Source organism: Rhyacophila brunnea, unplaced genomic scaffold (assembly GCF_057557595.1).
Source record: "Rhyacophila brunnea isolate RB1 unplaced genomic scaffold, BYU_Rbru_1.0 scaffold_4, whole genome shotgun sequence".
NCBI lineage: Eukaryota > Metazoa > Arthropoda > Insecta > Trichoptera > Rhyacophilidae > Rhyacophila > Rhyacophila brunnea.
In genome coordinates, this window is record NW_028233068.1 from 28,401,384 (window position 1) to 28,423,800 (window position 22,417).

At 36.7% G+C, this 22,417-nt stretch overlaps 1 protein-coding gene across 6 annotated transcripts in view; it reads left to right on the forward strand.

The window, feature by feature from the left end:
* Positions 1-22,417, forward strand: part of LOC147067210 (uncharacterized) — a 74,462-nt gene that overhangs the window by 34,358 nt on the left and 17,687 nt on the right. For all 6 annotated transcript variants that reach the window (XR_015071503.1, XR_015071502.1, XR_015071501.1 and 3 more), the window contains exons 4-12: positions 3,767-3,901; positions 5,857-6,017; positions 14,198-14,437; positions 14,610-14,786; positions 15,588-15,731; positions 16,289-16,466; positions 17,595-17,759; positions 17,887-18,012; positions 19,075-19,177. Coding sequence is in view for 3 of the 6 variants with exons in the window: in XM_085954344.1 (XP_085810470.1) it covers positions 3,767-3,901; positions 5,857-6,017; positions 14,198-14,437; positions 14,610-14,786; positions 15,588-15,731; positions 16,289-16,466; positions 17,595-17,759; positions 17,887-18,012; positions 19,075-19,177 (1,429 nt within the window). In the remaining 3 variants the exon portion in view is untranslated. The remainder of the gene's footprint in view (positions 1-3,766; positions 3,902-5,856; positions 6,018-14,197; positions 14,438-14,609; positions 14,787-15,587; positions 15,732-16,288; positions 16,467-17,594; positions 17,760-17,886; positions 18,013-19,074; positions 19,178-22,417) is intronic.

The window sequence follows — 22,417 nt, forward strand, 5'->3', positions numbered from 1 at the left end:
ATAATATAACACAAGGCATGACCAACTTCTATTAGGTTATGATTTACTATCCATTACTAAAATTGTCAGTGTGCTAGTTACCAGTACCACACATCATATTATTATTATATGTGACTTAGACTTCACACTCGTTTTGGTCTTCTTTTCAGTACTCATGACTCATTGCATTCAGCGTCAAACTATTATCCTAGTATACAATGAGCCTGCTGCGTGACGGTAAGAGGACTACGCCGCCTCAGTTTAAAGCGCGGGAATTCACATATTCTCATTCTCTCATTCCTGCCGCAGGCCATAAGTGTACGAATACGAATAAAGTAATACGACACGGTCACGCGGGGTTCTTCACATTTAATTTCACTTTTCTACGTTTGTCAAGTTTGGAGCAGGAGACAGCTGCTTCATCTGCCTCAATATTTTTTCACGGATTTTTTCAGGCTCCGGGGCCTCTACCAATTCGGGCCTCGGGCCTTTTAGCCCTATGGTAAATCCGGCCATGGTCATAAGTGACTTTTTGTACCTATATAACATTACAACCTTCAACCTTTTCAAACACCTTAATCAGTTTGTATGGAAATTAGTAGATCTGGGATTCCTTTTTTATTATATTAACACTATCGACTGAAGGTACTTGACGGAATTTGAATTTAAATTCTAATGGATTCAAGCTCTGTACTATTCCATTTAAGAGGTTTTTCGTTACCCGGGTTTCGCCTTTCGGCATCTTCAGGCGCCGTGTACACTCACCAAAGGTAAACACACACTGACGGCGAACAGTCTTTACTCTAGCTTATATAATAAATCAATACAATAAAGTGGGTAAAAACTCCATTACGCACCTATCAAGTCAAAGGTCACAAAAAATACAATAAACTAATTATGAATAGTCAGTAAAAAACCTAATTAGTAAACATAGTTTAGTGATTTTTTTGTGACCTTTGACTTGATAGGTGCGTAATGGAGTTTTTACCCACTTTATTGTATTGATTTATTATATAAGCTAGAGTAAAGAGTGTTCGTTGTCAGTGTGTGTTTACCTTTGGCGAGTGTACACGGCGCCCGAAGATGCCGAAAGGCGAAACCCGGGTCGCAAAAAACGACTTAAATGAAATAGTACAGAGCTTGAATCCATTCGTATTTTGGATTCCTTTTTTATTATTTTTTTATATATTTAGTCTTCATCTTCATATTAAAGTGATATTAAAGACATTTTGAACGTTTTGAAAATAAACCTAACATTGAAACACTATCTTTTATTGGTCAATGCGCTGTACATAAATAGAACGTTGCCTGTGAGGAACTTTAATGCACCTGTATGCATGTCGTCGCAGTTGTTGTGAAGTAAAAATACTTTTTGGCACAATAAATGCATGCGAACTGGTGTCGTATTAAAAAGGCAGCCCCATCTTACGAAAACTCGTAGTTTTATTTTAATGCACTTGTTTTCAGGTAACCTATTGAAATAAGCTATTAATAATACATATTTGTATTGCCTATCAGTTGAAAACTTATTCTTTTAATATGTGATAATATAAATATTATTGTGCAAGGAATCTATTATACCTAGATAGGTACTATTTAATAAAATTGTACTGTTTGTCCGTTTCCGTTTGCTCAACTTTAACTTGCACAGCGTATCAATATTAAATTACATATATTATTGATTGTAACTTATTAAAGTTTCATCAAGCTTCAAACTTTCTTCTAAAATATTAACATCTTTATTTATGGAAAAGCTCACCTGATCCACTATTTGAGCCCATTGATTTCCTACAAATTGACTATGAGTTACGAGAAAATAATTTGTATCCAAGACAATTAATCACGAATGAACCATTAACAAATTATTTAGTTAAACCATGCAAATGTAATTCTAACTGCCGTATATTATCATGTAGTTATAAGAAATCGGCTTTGACATGTATATCATTGTGCAAATGTGTAAGTAGTGTTTGTAAAAACTGTGATCATGATACTTTACTTAAAGCAGTTTGAGCACTTGACTTGTTGTTTCTTTTTTTTTAATAAAAAATGTGTACATAGTGTGGTTAGTGGTTATCGTTATTTCATTTATTCGCCTACCTCTATATGCAACCTACACTGTTTCTGGATTAACCATAATACTAAAACTAATGTCATATGCATAGATATAGTAAAGAAACCAATCTGGGTGATTTTATACAAAAATGCTACTAAATAAAATAATTTAATCGAAGGAGGATCCTAAGAATCGATAATTTTGATCACATTGCACTACCTGCTATTTTTATTTTTTCAAATGGGACGAACCGTTCTACGACCATGCCGGTGGCATGGTACAATTATTGCATTTTCAATCAATCCCTGATTCGGTCTTGGTTTTATTGAAGAATTCAGAACAATTTTTGGTGGGTTATAAGAAAAAAAATTAAAACCTCAATAAAAAAAAAATACCACTAATATCGCCTGGCAACATCGACATTATATATCTTGGTGACCCTTAAAACCTATTCCAATTGTCAGAATGCGTTCCGCATATTATGTATACGACAAGTCTATGGGATCCTGCACTATTGGTCGCACATTCAAGTAGGCTACCTCCCTTTTCTGTTTCGGCTGTATAATATTTTGTTACTGTTGATTTAAGAATATCGGTACATTGTTATTTTTCCTTTTGGCAATGTGGTCAAAGAATTACAGAACTCTCTAAAAATAGGGAGTAGGCTTGTCATACACTGCCTAGGGGTAGCAAATCAATGAAAGTCGATGATTCATCAGAATTAAAAAGATTTTCATTACATTTCTCCATAAAAGATAGATACCTGATAACGGGTAATTGACAACTAAAATGGTAGTTTACTACATTCTGAGCCCACTTATGGGCGGCGCTTTGCCTAGGGACGTCACTGGTCAAGACATATTTTCAGTGGCGATTTTCATTGACGGAGATAGCGCAATCGACTCATCAGAATAATTAAAAGGGGGCCTCGAACCAGTTCAAACCAGTCACAGAATTACTAAATTATTTCAAAATCCTCAAATGATGCGTAGGTATTTCTCACAAATTGAGTATAAGATATTTTGCAAAACATAAAAAAATCCCTTCAACCATCATCAAACGGGTCCATAACATAACCACTTATACAGGTACGGAGACATTAGTCATTTTTGCTGTACACCGAATCCTCAATATGCACCCCAGCACCAGTAGGTTATCTCTAAGTAATCTTACGTCTTTTGTTTTGCTTTATGGGCAGAGACATAATATGTCTCAAAACCATAAAGAATCAGGAATAAAGTTAGTATTAGTTACTTGATTAAGTTTATGTAAATACCTATTACTTAAGAGCGTACATAAGTGAAACGGCAAATAATTTTCAACTGTAGGTATGTGGAACGAAATTTCGGCCGCGTTGCCATTCGGAGAGCGATAGTCGACCTGTTTGCACGTTAATTTGTTTTGTGATGGCGTCGAAGGAATATATTCTTAAATCGTGTAAAGATGACTAAAAAACGTTCCGCATGTACTTGAAAAAGAAAACATGTCAATGATACTATTATTATTACGAATATAATAATAAACATAACATAAAAAGGACGCATGTTGAATTTTTATGATTTCGTTCGACTCGCGTCATTTGCACATTCCGCGTATCGCCTAGTCACGATCTTTTTAGACCATGCCTCAGATGAGGTATAGCCTTAATAAAAAAAAACAGATCAGTACATAACTGACAATATAAACTTACTATAGGTATGTGACTAATGGTTTCTTTTTGTTTTTGTACAGGAGTGCAAGGCGAAGTATGCAATGCAAGGAAAGAAGCGGAGCTGGTGACACAGAAACTGCGGTACGTGGAAGGAGACCTCGCGGCCACCAGAGCCAGGAATTGTTATTTACTGGATCAATTGGAACACAAAGCAGGTTAGATTATGCATTATTAAATCACGATAATATTGTCATCAATTGTCCCTGACAAAAGATATTCCAAGTGGATAAAACAAGTTACTTTGCAGTAAAAAATATTGTTGTTTTTCTTCGAAACAAAAAAATAATTGTTATTTCTGTGTTGTGGCCAACACGTCAAAGCGTCGAATGCGGTGTGAAAAATAATAGCGTGGCGGTGGTATAATAGTGATTACGTGACAGACCGGAAGGGATTTTTAGTTCTCCAAATGGTCACTTTTACGTGTCGACCACTGGCATTAAAACTTTCAACATCGTGATTCCGATGACAAAGATTCAAAAGAATCTATTGATTAGTATAAATAATTTACACAGATAAAAATTGTGTAGGTATGTACAAAATTTGGGCATTAAGTACTTATAAATATAGTACCTATACAATCTCTATAGATTTCAACCATTTTTTTTATAAGATACTTTAAACTGTTACGAATACCTACATTATTTGCAAGCTAGATACCTGTCAAAAATGCTATCTGGCAAAAGACGCTAAGTTGAATACAATGTAGTGATATTATATTATCTAATGTCTCAATAACAATAATATATCCTTGTTTCGCTGTCACGTAGCCTATGGCATTGAAAATTGGAACTCATCTAAAACGTTTAGTATATTACTATGCCCATTGTTAATCAATCATCGTTCCAATAAGAAGTAGGTACTGCGACTGAGTCCACGTGGATATTCGTTATAATTTATAATACCTAATTAGAATTAGAAAATAAAACACAAATTTATTATAGAATGCTAATAATATAGTATTTCGACGAGTAAAAGAAAATATACAATGCAATCAAGAAATCAAGAAGTTGGTGATTAAGTGTAGGAAGTGGCATCGTACTTCCGGCGTTCTGGATTCATTCTATCTAACAGTCTATCCATCTATTATAATATCGTGTTCTAATATAAGATATTAGATTTGATTTCGATGAAAAAATATGTTCATATTTTTAATTAGTGCAGTTCAGAGTGACTAATGTTTCTTTTTCTCTCGTTGGTCTCTTAATGTTTTTCTCGTTGGGTTTTCAGTGTTATTTAAAAAAAATAATTGAATTTCGTATTAAAATGTTTTCCAAAGATGGTAATTAAATTTTAAATTATGGATTTTCAAGTTCACAACAACGTAAATTTACTTGTGTTGAAAATGGAAAAAAATCGCGAAACTATATGTAAGTACGCTATGATTGTTGTAGAATAGGTAATTAAACAATTTTTTTATATAAAATGCAGATACCATGAATTATTGCTAGGTATTATTGCTACTTTCATTCAAACTTTGACAATTTACTCTAAAATTCACACAAACAGTGCTAAGCTAAAAGTTAAACTCTTCAGCAATTATTAAAAAAAAAATGTTCAATAAGTACCCTGCTAATAATAAAATTATAACTTCGTCACGGTATAACTCTTGCTGACACATTTTTGGGGTGTTGAAGAAGACGTTCTAGATAATTTAATTCCACTCTTTCGATATGACTTTCATAATGTCTTTTGGATCTAACACCATCGCATTATTGTTTTATTCATGACAGCACACCTCTAAAACAACACTTGGGCACAAAGGAATTTTAGCAAGTAGGTAGTCAGTGACGTACTTAATACTTTATATTGTGTACAAATCGGCGTTATCCCGTAAAATAAAAATAAATTGTAACTGTCCCCATGTAGTCTCTATCTGAACGTTTGATGCCATTTATCATTGTGTATCATTAATATCGATCAAGCAGCATTGCAAGCAGATACACGTTTTCTTCCCACACACTATTTGTGTAAAAATAGTTAGGTACATATTATAAATCTTTTGTCGCTCAATTTACTAATCCAACGACATGTAGATTCCGATGTAAAGACGCTTCATCGTTCTACGAGTCATCGCTGTAATGGTTTTGATGTATAATCTGTATATTTTTAGATGAAGCCAGGGCTGCCGAAAAGCGCGCCGAAGAGCTGTCGACGGATGCCATGCGCCTACGAGAGCAGTTGGACAGGCTACTCCCAGAATGTGAGGACCTTCGCAAATTGGCCAACACCCTCAGTCAAGAGAGAGACAATGAGAGGAAAGACTATGAACAAGTAATTATCGTCATAACCATATCAACTATTTCACCAGTGGCATAGCTATCTTATTGCCAGATGCAACGCATTGGGACCCTGCCAGATAGATCTAAATCTCACTCCCATAGTTATTAATGAATTTACTATTTTATAGTATTGTGCCATGCTAATGAGAGCTAAAAATATCGAATCGACATTGATTTTGAACGGGGGTTTTTTTATAAACACTAAGGTAGGCCTTTGTATGATTATTGCACAGTGGCTCAATATTTCTAGTTACGCCACTGTATTTTAGACATTATTATTAATTCCTATAAATGTTAGTACGTATCTGTTCATCATTATAATCATCATCAGCCTGAATCTATCCACTGCTGGATGAAGGCCTATTCAACCTGCTTCCACTTCTCTCGGTCCTGTGCATTGCGTTGCCACGTACTTCCGCAGAACTTTATCATTTCATCCAGCGGCCTCTAGGTTTACCTTGGGGACGTTTTGTACTTCTTGGATACCACTGGATGACTAGATTTGTCCAACGATTGTCTCTTCTTCGAGCTATGTGTCCAGCCCATCTCCATTTAAAGCTTTTAATAAACTCTATTACATCGCAAACCCTTGTCTACTTCCTTATCCACTCATTCCTCTTTTTGTCCTTTCGCGTTATGCCCAGCATGCACCTCTTCATACCACGTTGTGCTACTCTAAGTTTCTGGATCTCTCTTTTACTTAGGGTCCATGTTTCACACGCATATATGATCACGGGAAGCACACACTGGTTGAACACTTTTCGCTTTAGGCACAGTCACTTTTGAAGACATTATTCAGGCGGCCAAAAGCACTCCAGCCTAGCTTTACTCTGCGAACAATTTCATCAAATATACATCCATCTATAGACATTTGTTGTCCCAGATAGATGTAGTTTTTCACCTGTTCGAGCTGAGTGCCATTGATGAGGATCTCTATTTTCCCGCAAAGCAGTTGAACATGACTTTCATCTTTGTTACATTTATTTTCAAAGCTACTTTGTTGCTTACTTCAACGAGTTCATGCATTCTGCTTTGGAGGTCTTCTGAGTCGCAGATGACTCAGGTATTCTCAATTTATGGGGATCCCTTTGTCATTCCAGTCAAGTTGCCTGAATAAGTCTTCAAGGTTAGCTGTAAATAGTTTAGATGAGATTGTATCACCTTATCGGACTCCTTTGCTGATAGGAAATCTGCACGATGGTTTATGGAGATTGACAGATGCTGTTGCGCTACTGTATATATTATTGAAAATATTTATATATCGCTCAGGGATTTCTTGTTTTCTGAGCGCGTTGAGTATTGAACATTTCTTTATCGAATCGAACGCCTTCTCATAGTCTATAAACCCATGCATAGTGGCAGTTTGTATTCCTGGCACCGCTCTATGATTTCCCTGACGACTTGGATATGGTCCATTGTGCTGTATCCTCCTCTAAATCCGGCTTATTCTCTCGGTTGGTTCTCGTCTAGTACATTTTGCAGACGATTTGAGAGAATTTTTGTGAACGTCTTGTAGAGAATAGGAGTAGACTTATTGGACGATAATTTACTAGGTCTTCTCTGTCACCTTTTTTTGTGAAAAATGACAATGCTGGCATTTTTCCATGCCTCTGGGACATCCTCTTTGCGTATGCAGGCTGTGAACAATTATGCAAGCACTTCATTTGCATCCTTTCCCGCTTTTTGAGGATATCTATCGTTAAACCGTTTTCCCCGGAGCTTTCCCACTTTTCATGGTGTCTGTTATGTAGTATAAAATATTAACCGGCAATAATACATGTCTTAATCGAGCGTACCCCGAAGAACAATACTTTAATGGTGGCATGAGGTGAATGCAGTTTTTTTAGGTTCAGGAATGTCTCCGGAGCAACCACCTGTCATCCATGAAACAGGTGAGGTAGTCGCTTCGTCAAAAAATATGAACATCTTTTTTTTTTTTTTTTTTTTTGATTTTACCGAGGCTTTGACTGCGACTCGCTGTCATATCGCCTCTTCTCTTCTAGAAGGGGATCCGTCGATCAGGTCCTCACTCCTATTCTGTTAAATAACTTTACAATTTTGCCTAGCTCTTCCGTCTTACCCACCGCCAGGACACCCTTCAATTCGTCGACATTCTCATAGATATCTGCAATTCGCAGCTGTACTCTGTGAATTTCATATTTGGGGCATTGCAGTGCTATATGTACAATGTCCTCTAAAACATGACATTCATCGCAGAGCTGCGATTCGCTTCTTCCCATGAGGACATCAAATCTTTTGCCCATGGTGTGCCCTGTTCTTAGCCTCAGAATTAACTTAAGCTCACTCCTCGTCAAAGAAGACTCTACAAACCAGGGCACCTCTCGTGGTGATGGTAGAATTGACTTACTCCATTTCCCCTTTTCTAATGATGCCCTATGGTGAAAATCTATCCACATACTATGGCACATTTTTTTTATAGCCTCATTCCAGTCCAGGTTTTCTGGTATCCACTGATGTGGTACCCCTGAATGGCCGGCTTCCTTTGCCAGATCATCTGCCCTTTCATTTCCCTCAATGCCCATGTGCGATGGGATCCATTGAAGGCATAGATCTCCTCCTCTATTTTTCTTGGCGTCGATCTGGTCAAGGATGTGGTATGCTATGGTTTTACTGTTATGTGAGCGAGTTGCTGCGGCAAGATGTTGTAAAGCGCTTTTGGAGTCTGTTAAAATGACAGCGGATTGCGCCGAGAAATCATCGCTTAAAGTGTATTTAATTGCTTCGTTTATCGCGATGAGTTCCGCCGTCATTATTGGTATCGCTGGGTTTAGCTTCCAGCTCTTGTTTATACCTACTTCTGGTATCACAAGAGCTGCTCCTGCTCTATTCTGATCTTTGGATCCATCTGTATAAAGGTGGCTCCATCCTGCGTACCTCTCTGTCAGCATTTTTTCGACACGCTCTCTTGCTTTATCGGATACTATGCTCCGTTTTGGTTTGTCTATTCCTTTGACCTCTAGTTGGATAACAGAGCTGAGGTCGTAGGTACCAACTGGCCTCCTCAGCGAATACATACCTAGGCATTTTGTATTTAATACCTCCCAACTTTCTGTGGCTTTAAGGATTCCTACCAGTAGTGGGAGCTTTCTTTTCTCATAGTATGTATTGCTTTCAACGAGCTCGTATAGGAGTTTCACCTTTGCCAATATGGGGTTATCTATTATAGATTTCCACTTCATCCATGTCTTGGTAGCCAGTGCCCATCTCCTGACATTCAGTGGAGGTACGCTGAGTTCCGCTTGTAGCACGTGAATGGGCGTTGTCCTGATAAATCCTCCACATATTCTTAATGCTTTGGACTGGATGCGATCTAGCCTCACCGAATTAGTTTCTGCAGCGGAGTGGTAAAACATGCTCCCGTAATCTAATCGGCTTCTAATGAGTGCCGTGTATAACCTTCTCATATGAATGGGGTGTACGCCCCACCCACCTCCCGCCAGTACTTTGAGTATGTTCAGAGGTTGTGTCAGGCTATTCGCGCAATGACTAATATGATGCTTCCACGTTAGTCTATAGTCCAGGTTCATACCTAAAAATTTATAAGTGTCTACTCTTTCTATTATAGTGCCGTCGATTTTTAAGTTAAGCTGGTTTTGTCTCTTGCCTCTGGCAAAAAGTACCACCTTAGTTTTGCTGGGAGCTACTTTGAGGCCTCGCGTTTCCAATAATAATTTTATTTCGTCAAGACTCTTCTGCATTAACCTTTGACATTCATCTACTCTTTTTCCCGAACAAAAAAGTGCAAAATCATCTGCATATTGTACAATGTTGACCCTTGTTATTAACTTTAATATGTCAGTTGTAAGAATGTTGAATAGTAATGGGGATAGGGGGTCTCCTTGCGGAAGGCCTCTAGAGCATACCGTACTCTTCTTTTCATTATTAATGCACATGGTGATTTTTCTTTCATTTAAATACTGCTTAAGATATTTAGTGATCTTCCCACCGATTCCCCATTCATTCAACACCCTTGACACTTCTTTCACATGCACATTATTATACGCATCCTGGATGTCCAGGAATGTTGTCAGAGTTACTTCGTTTTTGACCTGTGCTGCATTGATGTCTAGTACTAGGTTGCCTATGTTCTCCAGAGTCGACTTTTGCCTTCTGAATCCCGTAGTATTGTGATGAAATAGTTGTTTTTTCTCTGCAAACCATTCGATTCTTCTTGCAATCATCTGGTTGAACGTTTTGCACATGCATGATATGAGTGCAATTGGTCTGACTGACGACACTAGGGTAGGGTCTCGCCCTGGTTTTAAGATTGGGATAATCATCGTTTCCTTCCATTGCCTAGGGACTTTTCCGGTTTCCATGATTAAGTTGAATATCTCCACTAGTTTATTTTTTCCGGTCTCTGGCAGCTGAGCGATCATGGAATATGAAACTTCGTCCATGCCGGGGGCAGTGTCTTTATTTTTGGTTACTGATCTTAGTTCCGCCACTGTAAGAATTTCATTCATTGTATCATTAGGATTATATGTTTCCTGTTCTGCAATTTCTTCCTTCGTTTCGTCACTTTTACTTGCTAGTTGTTCAAGGAGGAGTGACGCCATGCTTTCATCCAGTTGATTTTTGAATTTGTTTCCCGATTTGCCCTTCATCCAACTCATTTTTCTCCACATTTCTGAGTAGGAAGTCTCCGAGTTGACGGAGTCACAAAATGCTTTCCAACTTTCTCTTTTGGCTTTTAGGATTACTTTTCGAGTTGTGGCTTGCTTTTTCTTTAGTTCTAGGTAGTTTTCTGTTGAACTGATTTTTTTGAAGCGAGTATAGGCAAGCCTTCTCTCAGCGATTGCCTTTGATACTTCGGAGTTCCACCATGGTTTTGGTCTAAAGTTTGGGTGACTGCATACTTTGAGTCTCGGAATGCTTGAATTTGCCCCATTATTCAATATTGCCTCCAATTTATCATACTCTACTTGTACATCTCTGGTAGGTTCTGTAAGTCTGTCTATGTCATTTGAGATGATTTCTCGATATTGTTCCCAGTTTGCTTTAGGGTAATTTCTTCTTGGGATCATTTCTGTTTGGCATTGATTTTCCACAAACTCGATGATAATGGGTAAATGGTCACTGCCCATAGTATCGGAGTCTATTTTCCAATCGGTTTCCAGTACCAGCTCATTGGAGATAAATGTTATATCCGGTGCCGCTCCTCTCTGATTTGGAGGGGCGACCCTGGTACTTTGTCCATTGTTAATCGCTACTAAGTCAGAGTCAAGACATACGTCAGCGACATCCTCTCCTCTTGCGTCTCGAAGTATATGATCCCACATTGGGTGGTGTGCATTGAAATCCCCACCCATAATTGATCCCTCTCCCATTTGATCGAAGAGCCTGCTCCATGCGTTTTTCCGAATGGTAACATTGGGTTTACAATATATTGCTGTCACTGATTTTAGTTTTTGTGTCCCTCTGATTTCGACTTGACATGCCTCCAGTTCAGTTGGAAGGCCTTGTAGGGTCTTTTCTTTAGACGCCAGTGTTTTATGCACCAGTATCGCTATTCCTCCGTAACCATCCCCTCTGTCTTTTCTATACATCGTGTAATCATTGAATTTCAGATAGTCTAATTCAGACCTCAGCCAAGTCTCTGAGATTAATGCTATTGAAATTTTTTGTCTTATTAAGTAGAGTTCTATATCATCCTTCTTTTGCTTCATACTTCTGGCATTCCATTGTAAAATCCTAATTTGTTTTTTACTATCCATTTTGCTGCAGAACCTCCCCTAGAATTTCCCCTAAGTTTCCTTCTTTGAAGTGTTTGCATACCCAGTCCACTGCTTTAATTATTAGTTGTTTAATGATCTGCTGCCAATCTCCCCCTTTCAGCAAGACTTTCATAATTTCTCCCATCGCGTTAACCTCTGTCTTCCCTTTTGAATTTTTCTTATTTTTTGTAGGCTTTACGCTACTACCTGTAGCTATTATTGTTGAGCCTGAAGCTTCTACCACCGCTTCTTCTTTCTTTTTGATTTCCTTAGTTTTTTGAATTGTTTCGCTTTCATCTCTTCCTACGATTTTTTTTTGTTTTAATATGTCAGCATAGCTATTATTTAACATATTTTTTTTTGCTTCCTTGAAAGGTATGTTCATTTTTTTCATTGCTTCTTTGCAATTCTTTTCCTCTTGCCACTTTGGGCATTTTTGGCTATTTGCCGCGTGGTTGCCTTTGCAATTGATGCACGTAATTTCCTCATTTTTTTCGCAGGTTTTGTGGTTTTCACCACACTTAGGGCACGTTTCTACTGTACGTCCGCAATTGTTCGCGATATGCCCATATCGCCAGCATTTGTAGCATTGCATAACCCTGAATACATACGGTTCTACAGCAAAAGAGACTCCATATATGTAAATTGTTCTCGGCAATATTTTCTCCCCAAATTTAATACTGACTGACGAGGTCTTTGTCAGCTCTCCTGTATCACCTTTTCTTGTCAACCTCTTAAGGTTGATTACTTTTGCATCACTTTTGATTTCCATTTGCAGTTCTTGGAGGTCCATATCAATATCGACTTTTCTTATTACTCCATAAGAGCAGGAGTCATTCTCTTTGGTCACAAAACCGAGATCTTTGAGTTCTCCAGCTTGTTTCACTTTATCTGCTTCTTTTTCGTCTTCTACTTGGATGTACGTCTTTAAATTTTTATTGTAAATTTTCTGTACTTTTACTCCTGCCTTATGCAGCATCTGCGCTATTTTCAGCTTTAATGGAATTTTACTTCCCGTCGCTATCATGACGATGTTTTGGTTTCCCTTTGGAGTGACCCCAGAGTCTCTTCTGGGTTTTTTTCCAGAGGTCACCGTCTGCCATTCTTCTTCTTTTTCTCCAACCACTTCCTCTTCATCATCGTTTCTTTTCTTCTTCGTTTTTTTCGTTTCATTCACTTCCATTGTGGTGTTTTCCATTTTATTGTTTTTGCCGTTCACGCGGTCTTGGAATTCGCGCAACAGTGTGAACAAAAAACAGTGTGGACAACCCCTCGCTTCACAGCGTTTGACGCACTCCCCGCACAAAGTGCACTATCCGTGCAACAATAAATATTTTTCACTTTTTCTCAAGCACTGGCACTGATTGTCAAAATCACATGGGACCACACATGTTGAGTTTATTGTCAAATTCATTTACAAACAATATTATTTTTGTTGTATCACGTATTTATAAACGTTCGCGAGTAACCAGGCGAATGCGACACGAATACGCAAGCGAAGTTGTACAACCTCACTCCACCGCTGTTGGCTTCCGACTGTATGAACATCTTAAAAGGATGCATTTTTAAGTAAAGTACCAAAGCATAACTCAAATCAATGAAAGTGTATAAAACGCGATCCGTGATCTGGCGTATGACGCCGCGCTGCGTGCATGGCAGGGGCGATGGACCTCATCTTCCAAGGGCAGACAAACGCATTGGTTTTTTTTTTCTTCAAAAAATATAAAGTGGCGCATGGAGATAACCAGAATGATTCCAGACCATTGGACTTTTCAATTCTTAACCAGACGCGGTGGTTTTGCCTCCAAGCTCTGTCAACTTAACCTAATAGAATCTCCGACTTGCTTATGTGGCAACAGGATGCCGATCACATCCTTTGGGATTGTCCCCATATTATGTTGGTTGGAAGGGAAGGGCTTCTCAAGTCGGTCCGACCCTAAGTTGAACCGGTTGGCCATTGCGACTTGCTATCTACGAGGGAAAATTTCTCACACTTAAAAAGTTTGCGGCATTTTACGGCGAGCTATAAGGTCTTTTCTCATTGACAGTATTACAATATTATATCAAAGTAGTAATCCGCAAACTCTATTGCACGCCAAGGAAGTTGTTCATGGGACACTTTCAGCACAACTTTGAAGGGCGCCAACGTTGCATAACGGATGTGAAAGCGTGGCGGGTGGTGGAGGGAGAAGCAAGTGTGTAAAAATCCTGGCAACTGGATTACTGACAACTTGTTAGATAGGCGATATTTCCGCAAGGGAGGCCCAAACCTGTCAATGCCCCGAGCCTCTACGTACCTAAAATCGGCGCTGATATACATCGTAATCTTTTCTAATTAACACACATAATCATTCACAGCAATTTGTCAATATGTTTAATTCTCCCTTCTATTTATAAACAGATTTAACATTGTGCATTTTGTATAATGTTTCAGGCTCTCGCACGCGAGCGGTCAGACCGCGATGAACGGGAAAAAACATGGCGTGACGAGTTTGAGCGGCTCCGTAGTCAAGGAGCCGAGAACGAAGAGTTGCTGTTGGCCGACTGTGAATGGAAACTGCGTGACGTGCAGAAAGCTGCTCGAGACAGGTGCACCAGGGCTGAACAAAGACTGCAGGAACTTCAGAAGGCTGCTGATGAGAGGTGCGAAGCCGCTGACAAACATCTCGAAGAGGTAAACTATCTGTAGCATGTTAACAGTATTTCAATTGAGATTCCTATCTATGAACCATCAGTCAATAATTGGAATTGAATATGCGATTCAAAATTCAAAACTATCAATTTCATATTTCCATTGTCAATGTTGCCATGTATTAACCTAAATGTATTAATGTTACGTCTTACAGATGACCCTACTGAAGAGTACGACCCACGATCAGCAGCGATCCATTCGTCAGGGCGCCGCTCAGCTCGCCCAGCTGCAGTCGTCGCAGGCCTCTCTCCAACAGGAAACGACCAGACTGCGGTCACTCTTGGATATGGAGAAGGACGCTCTGGCCACACAGAGGGCGCAACACGCCAAGGTAAGAAAATTACTAATTACCGGTCGTAAACGAAAGATCCATTATTCCATCATTACTAATTCAACAATTGGTAATGATGAAATTGGTTCGAGCATGGCGCTCTCATGACAACGTTAAAATATGTATATCCATAAGCCTAGTCCAGATCTAGTTAGGTACATCTACATATCTGTGAATAGGTGAACATTATATAAAAACTATTAAATTTACTAGTATTTGCAATGTTACGATAAGTCCCCGCATTTCGGCAACGGAACCCTTCGAGTGTTCGTAATACAATCGTTCCAATGTACTTAACCCTAAGATTCGGCGGAGACATCATTTCTCAAAGTTCAAAAGCCGAATACATCCTTGACCTCCATGCAAAGCCTCCATACAGCGGATTAAAACATATTATGTAAAAATTACAGCAAGTATGGTCAGTCTTGTTAGGGGGAAATGTTGTACTGTTTCATTGGAAGTAGCGATTTGTAGTCTTGTGGAATAACGTTCAGGTGTCGACGTGCTAGGTTTAAACATTTTTTGAACGGACATTTCTTTTGGGACATATATTTATAGACTTTTGTATAATTTGTTTACGAACAAATGTATGTGGGTCTGGCTCTGGACTAGACATCAGGTTACGCGTAGTTTGTACGAAGACATATATTTGTGTTAAGGAAATTTGGCTGAAACTATCATGCAGATTCACAAATGGCAGAAAAGTATTCAAGTCACATGGAATTTTCATAGACCAACTGTTTGCGGACAAGTTAAAAAATGGAGCATTTACATATTATAAAATATTTATATTGATTGTAGGAACTGGATGAAAAAGACAAACGGCTCGCGGCGCGTTTGGAAGAGCAAGCGAAGAGACTGGAACAAGAATGGAAAGCCAAACATCAACAGAAGGAACAGGATTGTGCACAACATGCCAAGGCCATCAAGGACGCTCAAGAAAAGGTAAAACACACTATAATACCTCGCTACATGAAGTATATAAATACTCAGGTGCATTTCATGTAGGTATTTGTAGGATTTTACTTTGTTAAACGAAAAATCGTTGACTATTGTTTTATAATATTTTTCTTGCTGAGGACTGTGACTCCTTTTTATGTCCGCATAGCTGAAGAGTTTGCATATCCTTCACTATTGAATCATTGTGTAGGCGACCTCTTTCTTTCAGCTCGACCAAAGTCTATAAATATTCGCGATACGATGTTAACGTCATTGAAAAAATGGAAAAACCTGTTATAACTTAACTTAATAAAGATATTTGAATTTGGCGCGTTTTTCCTGTGCATACAATTTTATTGTATGTGGGCCTAGGCAGCAAGAGGCGTTGCCGATTGATCGATGCTTTTGCAAATGGAGTAAAGATATATAATAAAAAATTGCCAGGCCTTGTCAGACAGAAATAGGAAAATAGACTCCTCTAGAAGAAATTGGCGATATTTCCCGTGATGTAATCCAATATGGGACTACCTGTAGTACTTATCACTTTCTATTTATTCTCTCAGGTTGAGGTTCTCAAAAAGACTCTCTCTAAAAAGGAGAGCCAATTTGAAGAATCTTTGGATAAAGCAAAGACGAGAGCCGATTGGGAGTTGCTGGAAATGCGACGGATATTGGACAAGGCAGAGATCAAGTATGCTGAGGCCGTCGAGAGATTGCAAGATACTCACGCTAGTGAAACAGGTAGGTACAACATTATGTATAATTGTATACCTATGTTATGAGAACCAAGGCCATTAACGAAAACCTTTTCCACACAGAACTACTGTAAGAAATAATTGTAACTTAACATAAATTCTTCATTTTATTTGTATTAGTGAAAGTATTTTGTATGGCTTATTTTTTCGATAACTTATACAACCTTAAAACCTTATAAAATAGAGTGAGACTCCAATAATGAAAGGGATCCAAACAAAAACCTCTTGCAATAAAAAACGCATTACAGATTCATTTTTAGCCAATTTAATGCTGTTATCGCTCACATCTGTCAAAATTCCCAAGCATATCATCACAATTTTAGATACACTCAGGGGCGCGCCAAGCGAGGATGTTTAGGGTGCGAAACACTTCGGTTGAAGGGTTTAGGGGGGCAGTTAAAATGTTTTTTAATAACATTCAAATATTTTAAAAATATGTACTTATTTATGTTATTCAATTAAATAAAATGAACTTTATAATGAAATTAAGCGCCGTGTTGCAATTGTTTTACATGTCATTCAATATTTTATAAATTGTGCTTTCGTGCTCCATCGATACATATCTATCAATTTAAGATGCTTTACATTATAATTCAGAATGTTTTTGTTTTTTTTAGAATTGTTAATAACCATGTCCTTGCTTTTTCGTACAAGGTGGTTGTTAGTAATTTTGAACAATCACAAACACCCAGGCTTTGAGAAGAAACACATAAATATTGTGTCCTCACCGGGATCGAACCCAGAACTCTCGGGTGGAAGGCCAGCGCCTTACGCACTACACCACGAGAACCGTCTTAATTCAGAATGTTAAGGGGTGGCAATTTTGGGCAGGCACCTGGGCGACAGCCACCCTTGGTGCGTTCTTGGATACACTCAATTTTAAACAATTGTTTATAGCTGGTATTTACATTATGCACAACATAATATAGGAGTATATAATATAACTTTGTCTATGGCTATCAATCTAACCATAATAAAATTAATATAGAATCGCTATTACTGTCTTCTTAACACTATTAGTGTACCCTTTCTTTATAGGATTCGGTAAATCATGATTAGAATATGAAATTTATATTTAAGTATATGTAAATAAGTATTTTTGTTCTATTTTTAGAGCGTTTGACAGAAGAATCCGAAAGAAAAGTGAAAGAACTTGAAACTACCCTTAGTAGTCAGGCGTGTTCTGCCCGAGCTACTTTGGAGCTAGTGCGGGGACAATTAAGATCAGAGCATGCAGAGGCTCTTCAAAGACTGAAGGAAGCTCACAGAGCTGACATGGGTAAGTCATTTCATCAGAACTAATCAATCTTCATTTTGCTTTACGTGAAGACAAAACACCCTGTTATACTGACTGTTGATACATTGAACATATAGGTACGAGGTTAACATTTTTTTTTTTCAATCAGAAAAACAATGGGAGCTGTTCACAGATGACAAAGAGACATGCTTGGAAAGAATGAAGGCAGAATGTATGCTAGAAGGAGAAGAAGACAGAGAAAAAAGAGATAAGCAGTTGTTGAGTGACATTGCAGGTAATATTATTGTTAATTTTTGTGCTGTTTAAAATGAAACAGGCTTTGTTAATTCACATATTTGATGATCAGAATATGGCCATCATTGTATAATGTGTATTTTATATGCACACTAGTGGTGCTGCACCTTGACTCCCCACCAGACTGCAATGAAATGTTTAAATACCATTATCTTGAAAAGTAAATCGACGACACCAATGTTTTTTTTCTTTTCTATCTATAATGGAAAACCTATTATATTAGTAAATGTTACAGATCTATAGGATCATTACCAAAAAAAGTGTTATTTTTGAAAAATGTTTCACACATATAAGGAGATTTCATTAAAATAAAACAATGTTTAGTTCCATCATCTCAAAATGTAGGTTGACGACACCCATATTTCTATTTAGAAACTGTCATGAGTATTAACCATTACTGGCCATCTATTACTGAACCTGAATTACTAAATACCTAAATCGATTAATATAAAAGTTAGTTTTTTTTAAGAACATTATATTATGAAGTACCGGACTGCTCAGAAATTTTAGATGAATGTATTGTCATCGCATTTGTAGCAAATTTCAAATCTCAAAGTAGTTATACGGGAAATAGACAGAAACGTTTTTTGAGTGAGACAGAAAAAAGTGACAGAGAAACTTGACACAAAAACGTTCAAAGTTAGCTTATCTTTTTATATCATAGATGTCCCAATGTGCCTCAAATGTAAAGTGTTAAAACCAATGTGCACTTCCAGTGCTTACATAAGAATACGCAACATGAACCCAAGAGAGGTCTAATCAGGAATGGTGTATGTTGGACATCACGCATAAGTAGAGAAAAGACAGTTAAAGGGAACATACAAGAATGTGTAATGTGATAAAATTAGCCAAACAAATGAAATAGTAATGGGCTGCTCATATTGGTCAAAAACAGGATAAATTCTGTCACCCAGTGGCACACCAACGAAATACAATTGACCAAGAGGTATGAAGAAAAATTGTGGAGGTCTATAAATAGTAGTGGATTGACAAAAACTGCTGATATGATGATTCTAATAGATAACATATTTATACATTTCAGAACTGAAATCTTCATTGGCCGCTCGAGAAGGAGATCTCGGATCTTTGAAGTCGGAAGCCAGGAAAGCTAACGATGCAAGAGTGTCGGCAGAACGTAGACTCAGGTCTAGTAATATATTTCATTCTTCATTCAAGTTATATATTTATTTTTTACTCTTTTTATAATTATTATAAATGTAGTGCGTATATTATACTATCTTTTTAAGAGTGTTTAATTTTAAGTTCATTTTATGAATTAATAAATTATCATATTATTTCTGACAGGTTATGGGAAAATTCTAGGTACTAATAAATTATTATGTATACAGTCATCTCTCATACATATTATATCATCAACATTATTAACTTATCTACGTCATATTCACTCATTTCTATTATATCATCAAGGGTTCACCAATATTAGAATTAATATCACAATCATTTCAATATTACATTTTTGTTTTTATCATTTTTATACATACTCGTTTGGCATGAATCATTCCATTTTCTTTTCATTCTAATATTTCATTAACAATTCACCCAAAGGTGCATACTAATAATTATCTAACATTTATTTGTTTCATGTCATAACCATTATGTTAAAACTTTCATGTGTATATTTTAAGAATTGTTTATTTGCGTATTGACTCTCGAAACACAGGCGCAAATGCATAGTCATATTTAAATGCCTAAGTGGAATTTAACCTTACGTAATTCAAACTAGCGACTATGGAAGTGAGAAAAACAAGCGACTTGTTTACCTACTATTATTGGGTAACCTCATCATTAACGACATCTCTGCATTTGTCCATCAAATAATAATCTTCATATTATTTTGGATTTCTTAATACTAAATGTTGATATAAATCAATGGGAAATGTGTACATTAATAATGTATCACATTTTATGATGGCGACATGAATAATCAAAGAATAGAACTAGCAAAAATTTGACAAAACAGTTCATAACTTGAAAACACCTAAGATAATATCCCTTTAGTGCATAGTGTCGCAAATTTGCGACATTTCAAACTATTTCGATATAGCCAATGCCATCTGTGTAAATTATCAAATAATATCATTTTTCAATGCCTAGAAAACTGTTTTACCATAAACATCCTACTTTACCGATTTTGTTTGGACATTGCAAGAAATAAAGCATTTCTGCATTATAGTCTCTGCATTTCTGCTTTGACAGTTGACGAATTCGTATGTACGCGAAAATCCGCATTTGTCAATAAATAAAAAAAATATATACAGAAGATTGAAATTGGTTGAATAAAAATATCTACACATCAAATAAGGTGTGTACAATAGTTTTTTATAATTGTTTTCATTTGGTTTTGTATTTCGTCATACTAAAATGTAAGATTTCCAAATGTCGTAAATCTGCGACACCACGCAGTAACATACAAAATTTAATGAAATTTTCGAAAAATAATTTTTTCATTATTTTTCCTTCATTCACAAGGCATTTTGACACCAAGAAAAAAAAAAATTTTCAAAAAAAAAAAATCATGCAGTAAAGGGATATATTATGTAATATTATGTATAAATACCTAATGGAAAAAAATTCTTTTGAAAAAAATACGATAAGTTATGTAGATCTGTTCAATATTAAAGAATGTTACATTCTCAGCGCTTGAAATGGAAAATTTTACAAACAGGAGCGCTTGATAATTTTACGAAAATAAGTGTGTTAGATTTTTAGTTATATGGTCTATCTAGCTCAGACGGTTAAATTATTTTTTCCACGAGAAGGAGCGATAATTTTGGGGATTTTATGAACTGGAACGGCGCTCCGGTTCATTTCGAGCTCTGTACATTCTCATATCTTGTGAATGATTTGTTGAATAAAAATAAATGGTTTATTATAATATAGGTATGTATTACATTTTTATTATTACCAACCGACCATAGAATTACTGCAGTGTGGTGAATGATCTTCCTATAAAGTCATGGGTAGCAGATTGGTACCCCGTGTCTAGAAAATTCATGTGTTTTTTCAATGTGTTTGGTCCAGAGCAAAAACCCAGTGTTTTGGATGAATGACTGATAACCATTCCACGGGAAAAAAAATCATCTCACATCAGTTATGTTTTCGGAAGAAGTGCTTTCATTTGAAAACAAATTTAGAATATTCAAGAAAGACAATAAGATAGAATGCGGTAAATTATTTAATTTTTTAATGTTTAGAAAAATATCAGCTTCTCACAGTTATATGTCTCTTCAATCAACAAAAGATAACCGTCCCTTGGTCAAAACAAATATTTTTCTTCATACATATTTTATATTTTGACTTGAACTAAAAGAATTTATTTTATACTGTATTAAAAGTAATCATTGAGTCCATAATAATTACTAGAAAATTGAGGTCTTCTATAAAGGTTATTGATATGTTGTTTTGGGTGAAGTGCCTCATAAAACAAAGCTTGAATTGTTGATTTGTTCAGCTGGCCGATATCTGCAGGCGTTGGTCTGTCAGGGATCGTGGCTTTGACGGTCAGCGGTGCTCCGGCCTCCGCCATACTTCTGGCCCTAGCACTCTTAATTCTTTTACTCTGGCCTTAAGCCAAAATGTAGCCCCTTTTTAGAACCCAACTGATATTCAATCTTATTAATTATGCTTGATTTTTCCAAATATGTTTGGCTCTTTGGTAGTGCGGTTGGTTTTCAGGTTTTCACCCCTGTTTTTGTTCATCATAAAATTACAAGCTTGTAGTCCAATAAAAAAACAGCGTTTGTGTATGAACTTATTAATAGAGTAATTTGTACAATATATTTTATTGTAACTCTTCCAATGCATACAAAATTTTATAAGCAAAAAATAAGAGTTTTAATATCAATACAATAAAATAATTATACAAACTTTATACAAACGTCATATTTGATTTATCACCAAGTTCTTTCTCCTCAATGTTTCCTCGTTTATGTAAATGATACCGAAATGCCGAGAAAGGAAGAAGGAGGAAAAACACAGTAACAACCCAAATACTACTAACGATGGTTACAAATAATCATGAAAGTCTCAATCAACATAATGGGGCATCTATCTTATAATATATAGTAATATTATTATATCCATTAAATTTATTTCTCATATATTTTTGAAGAGTCTCTCTGACGATGTTTTTTTATGTTACCTACTTGTAATATTGCTCTATATTGTTTTATTGATTGTTGGGCATTCACAATGCATGTATACATCTTAAAGCAATGCTACTCTAAATCGATTGACATTTTGGAGTGATTAATATCAAACCATTGCAAAGTCAAATAAACGAATCATGAATGCTCAATTGCTTTATATCCCATTTCCCTACACTCTACTAATCAAACTTTACAAAATATATAAAAAGCAATAAA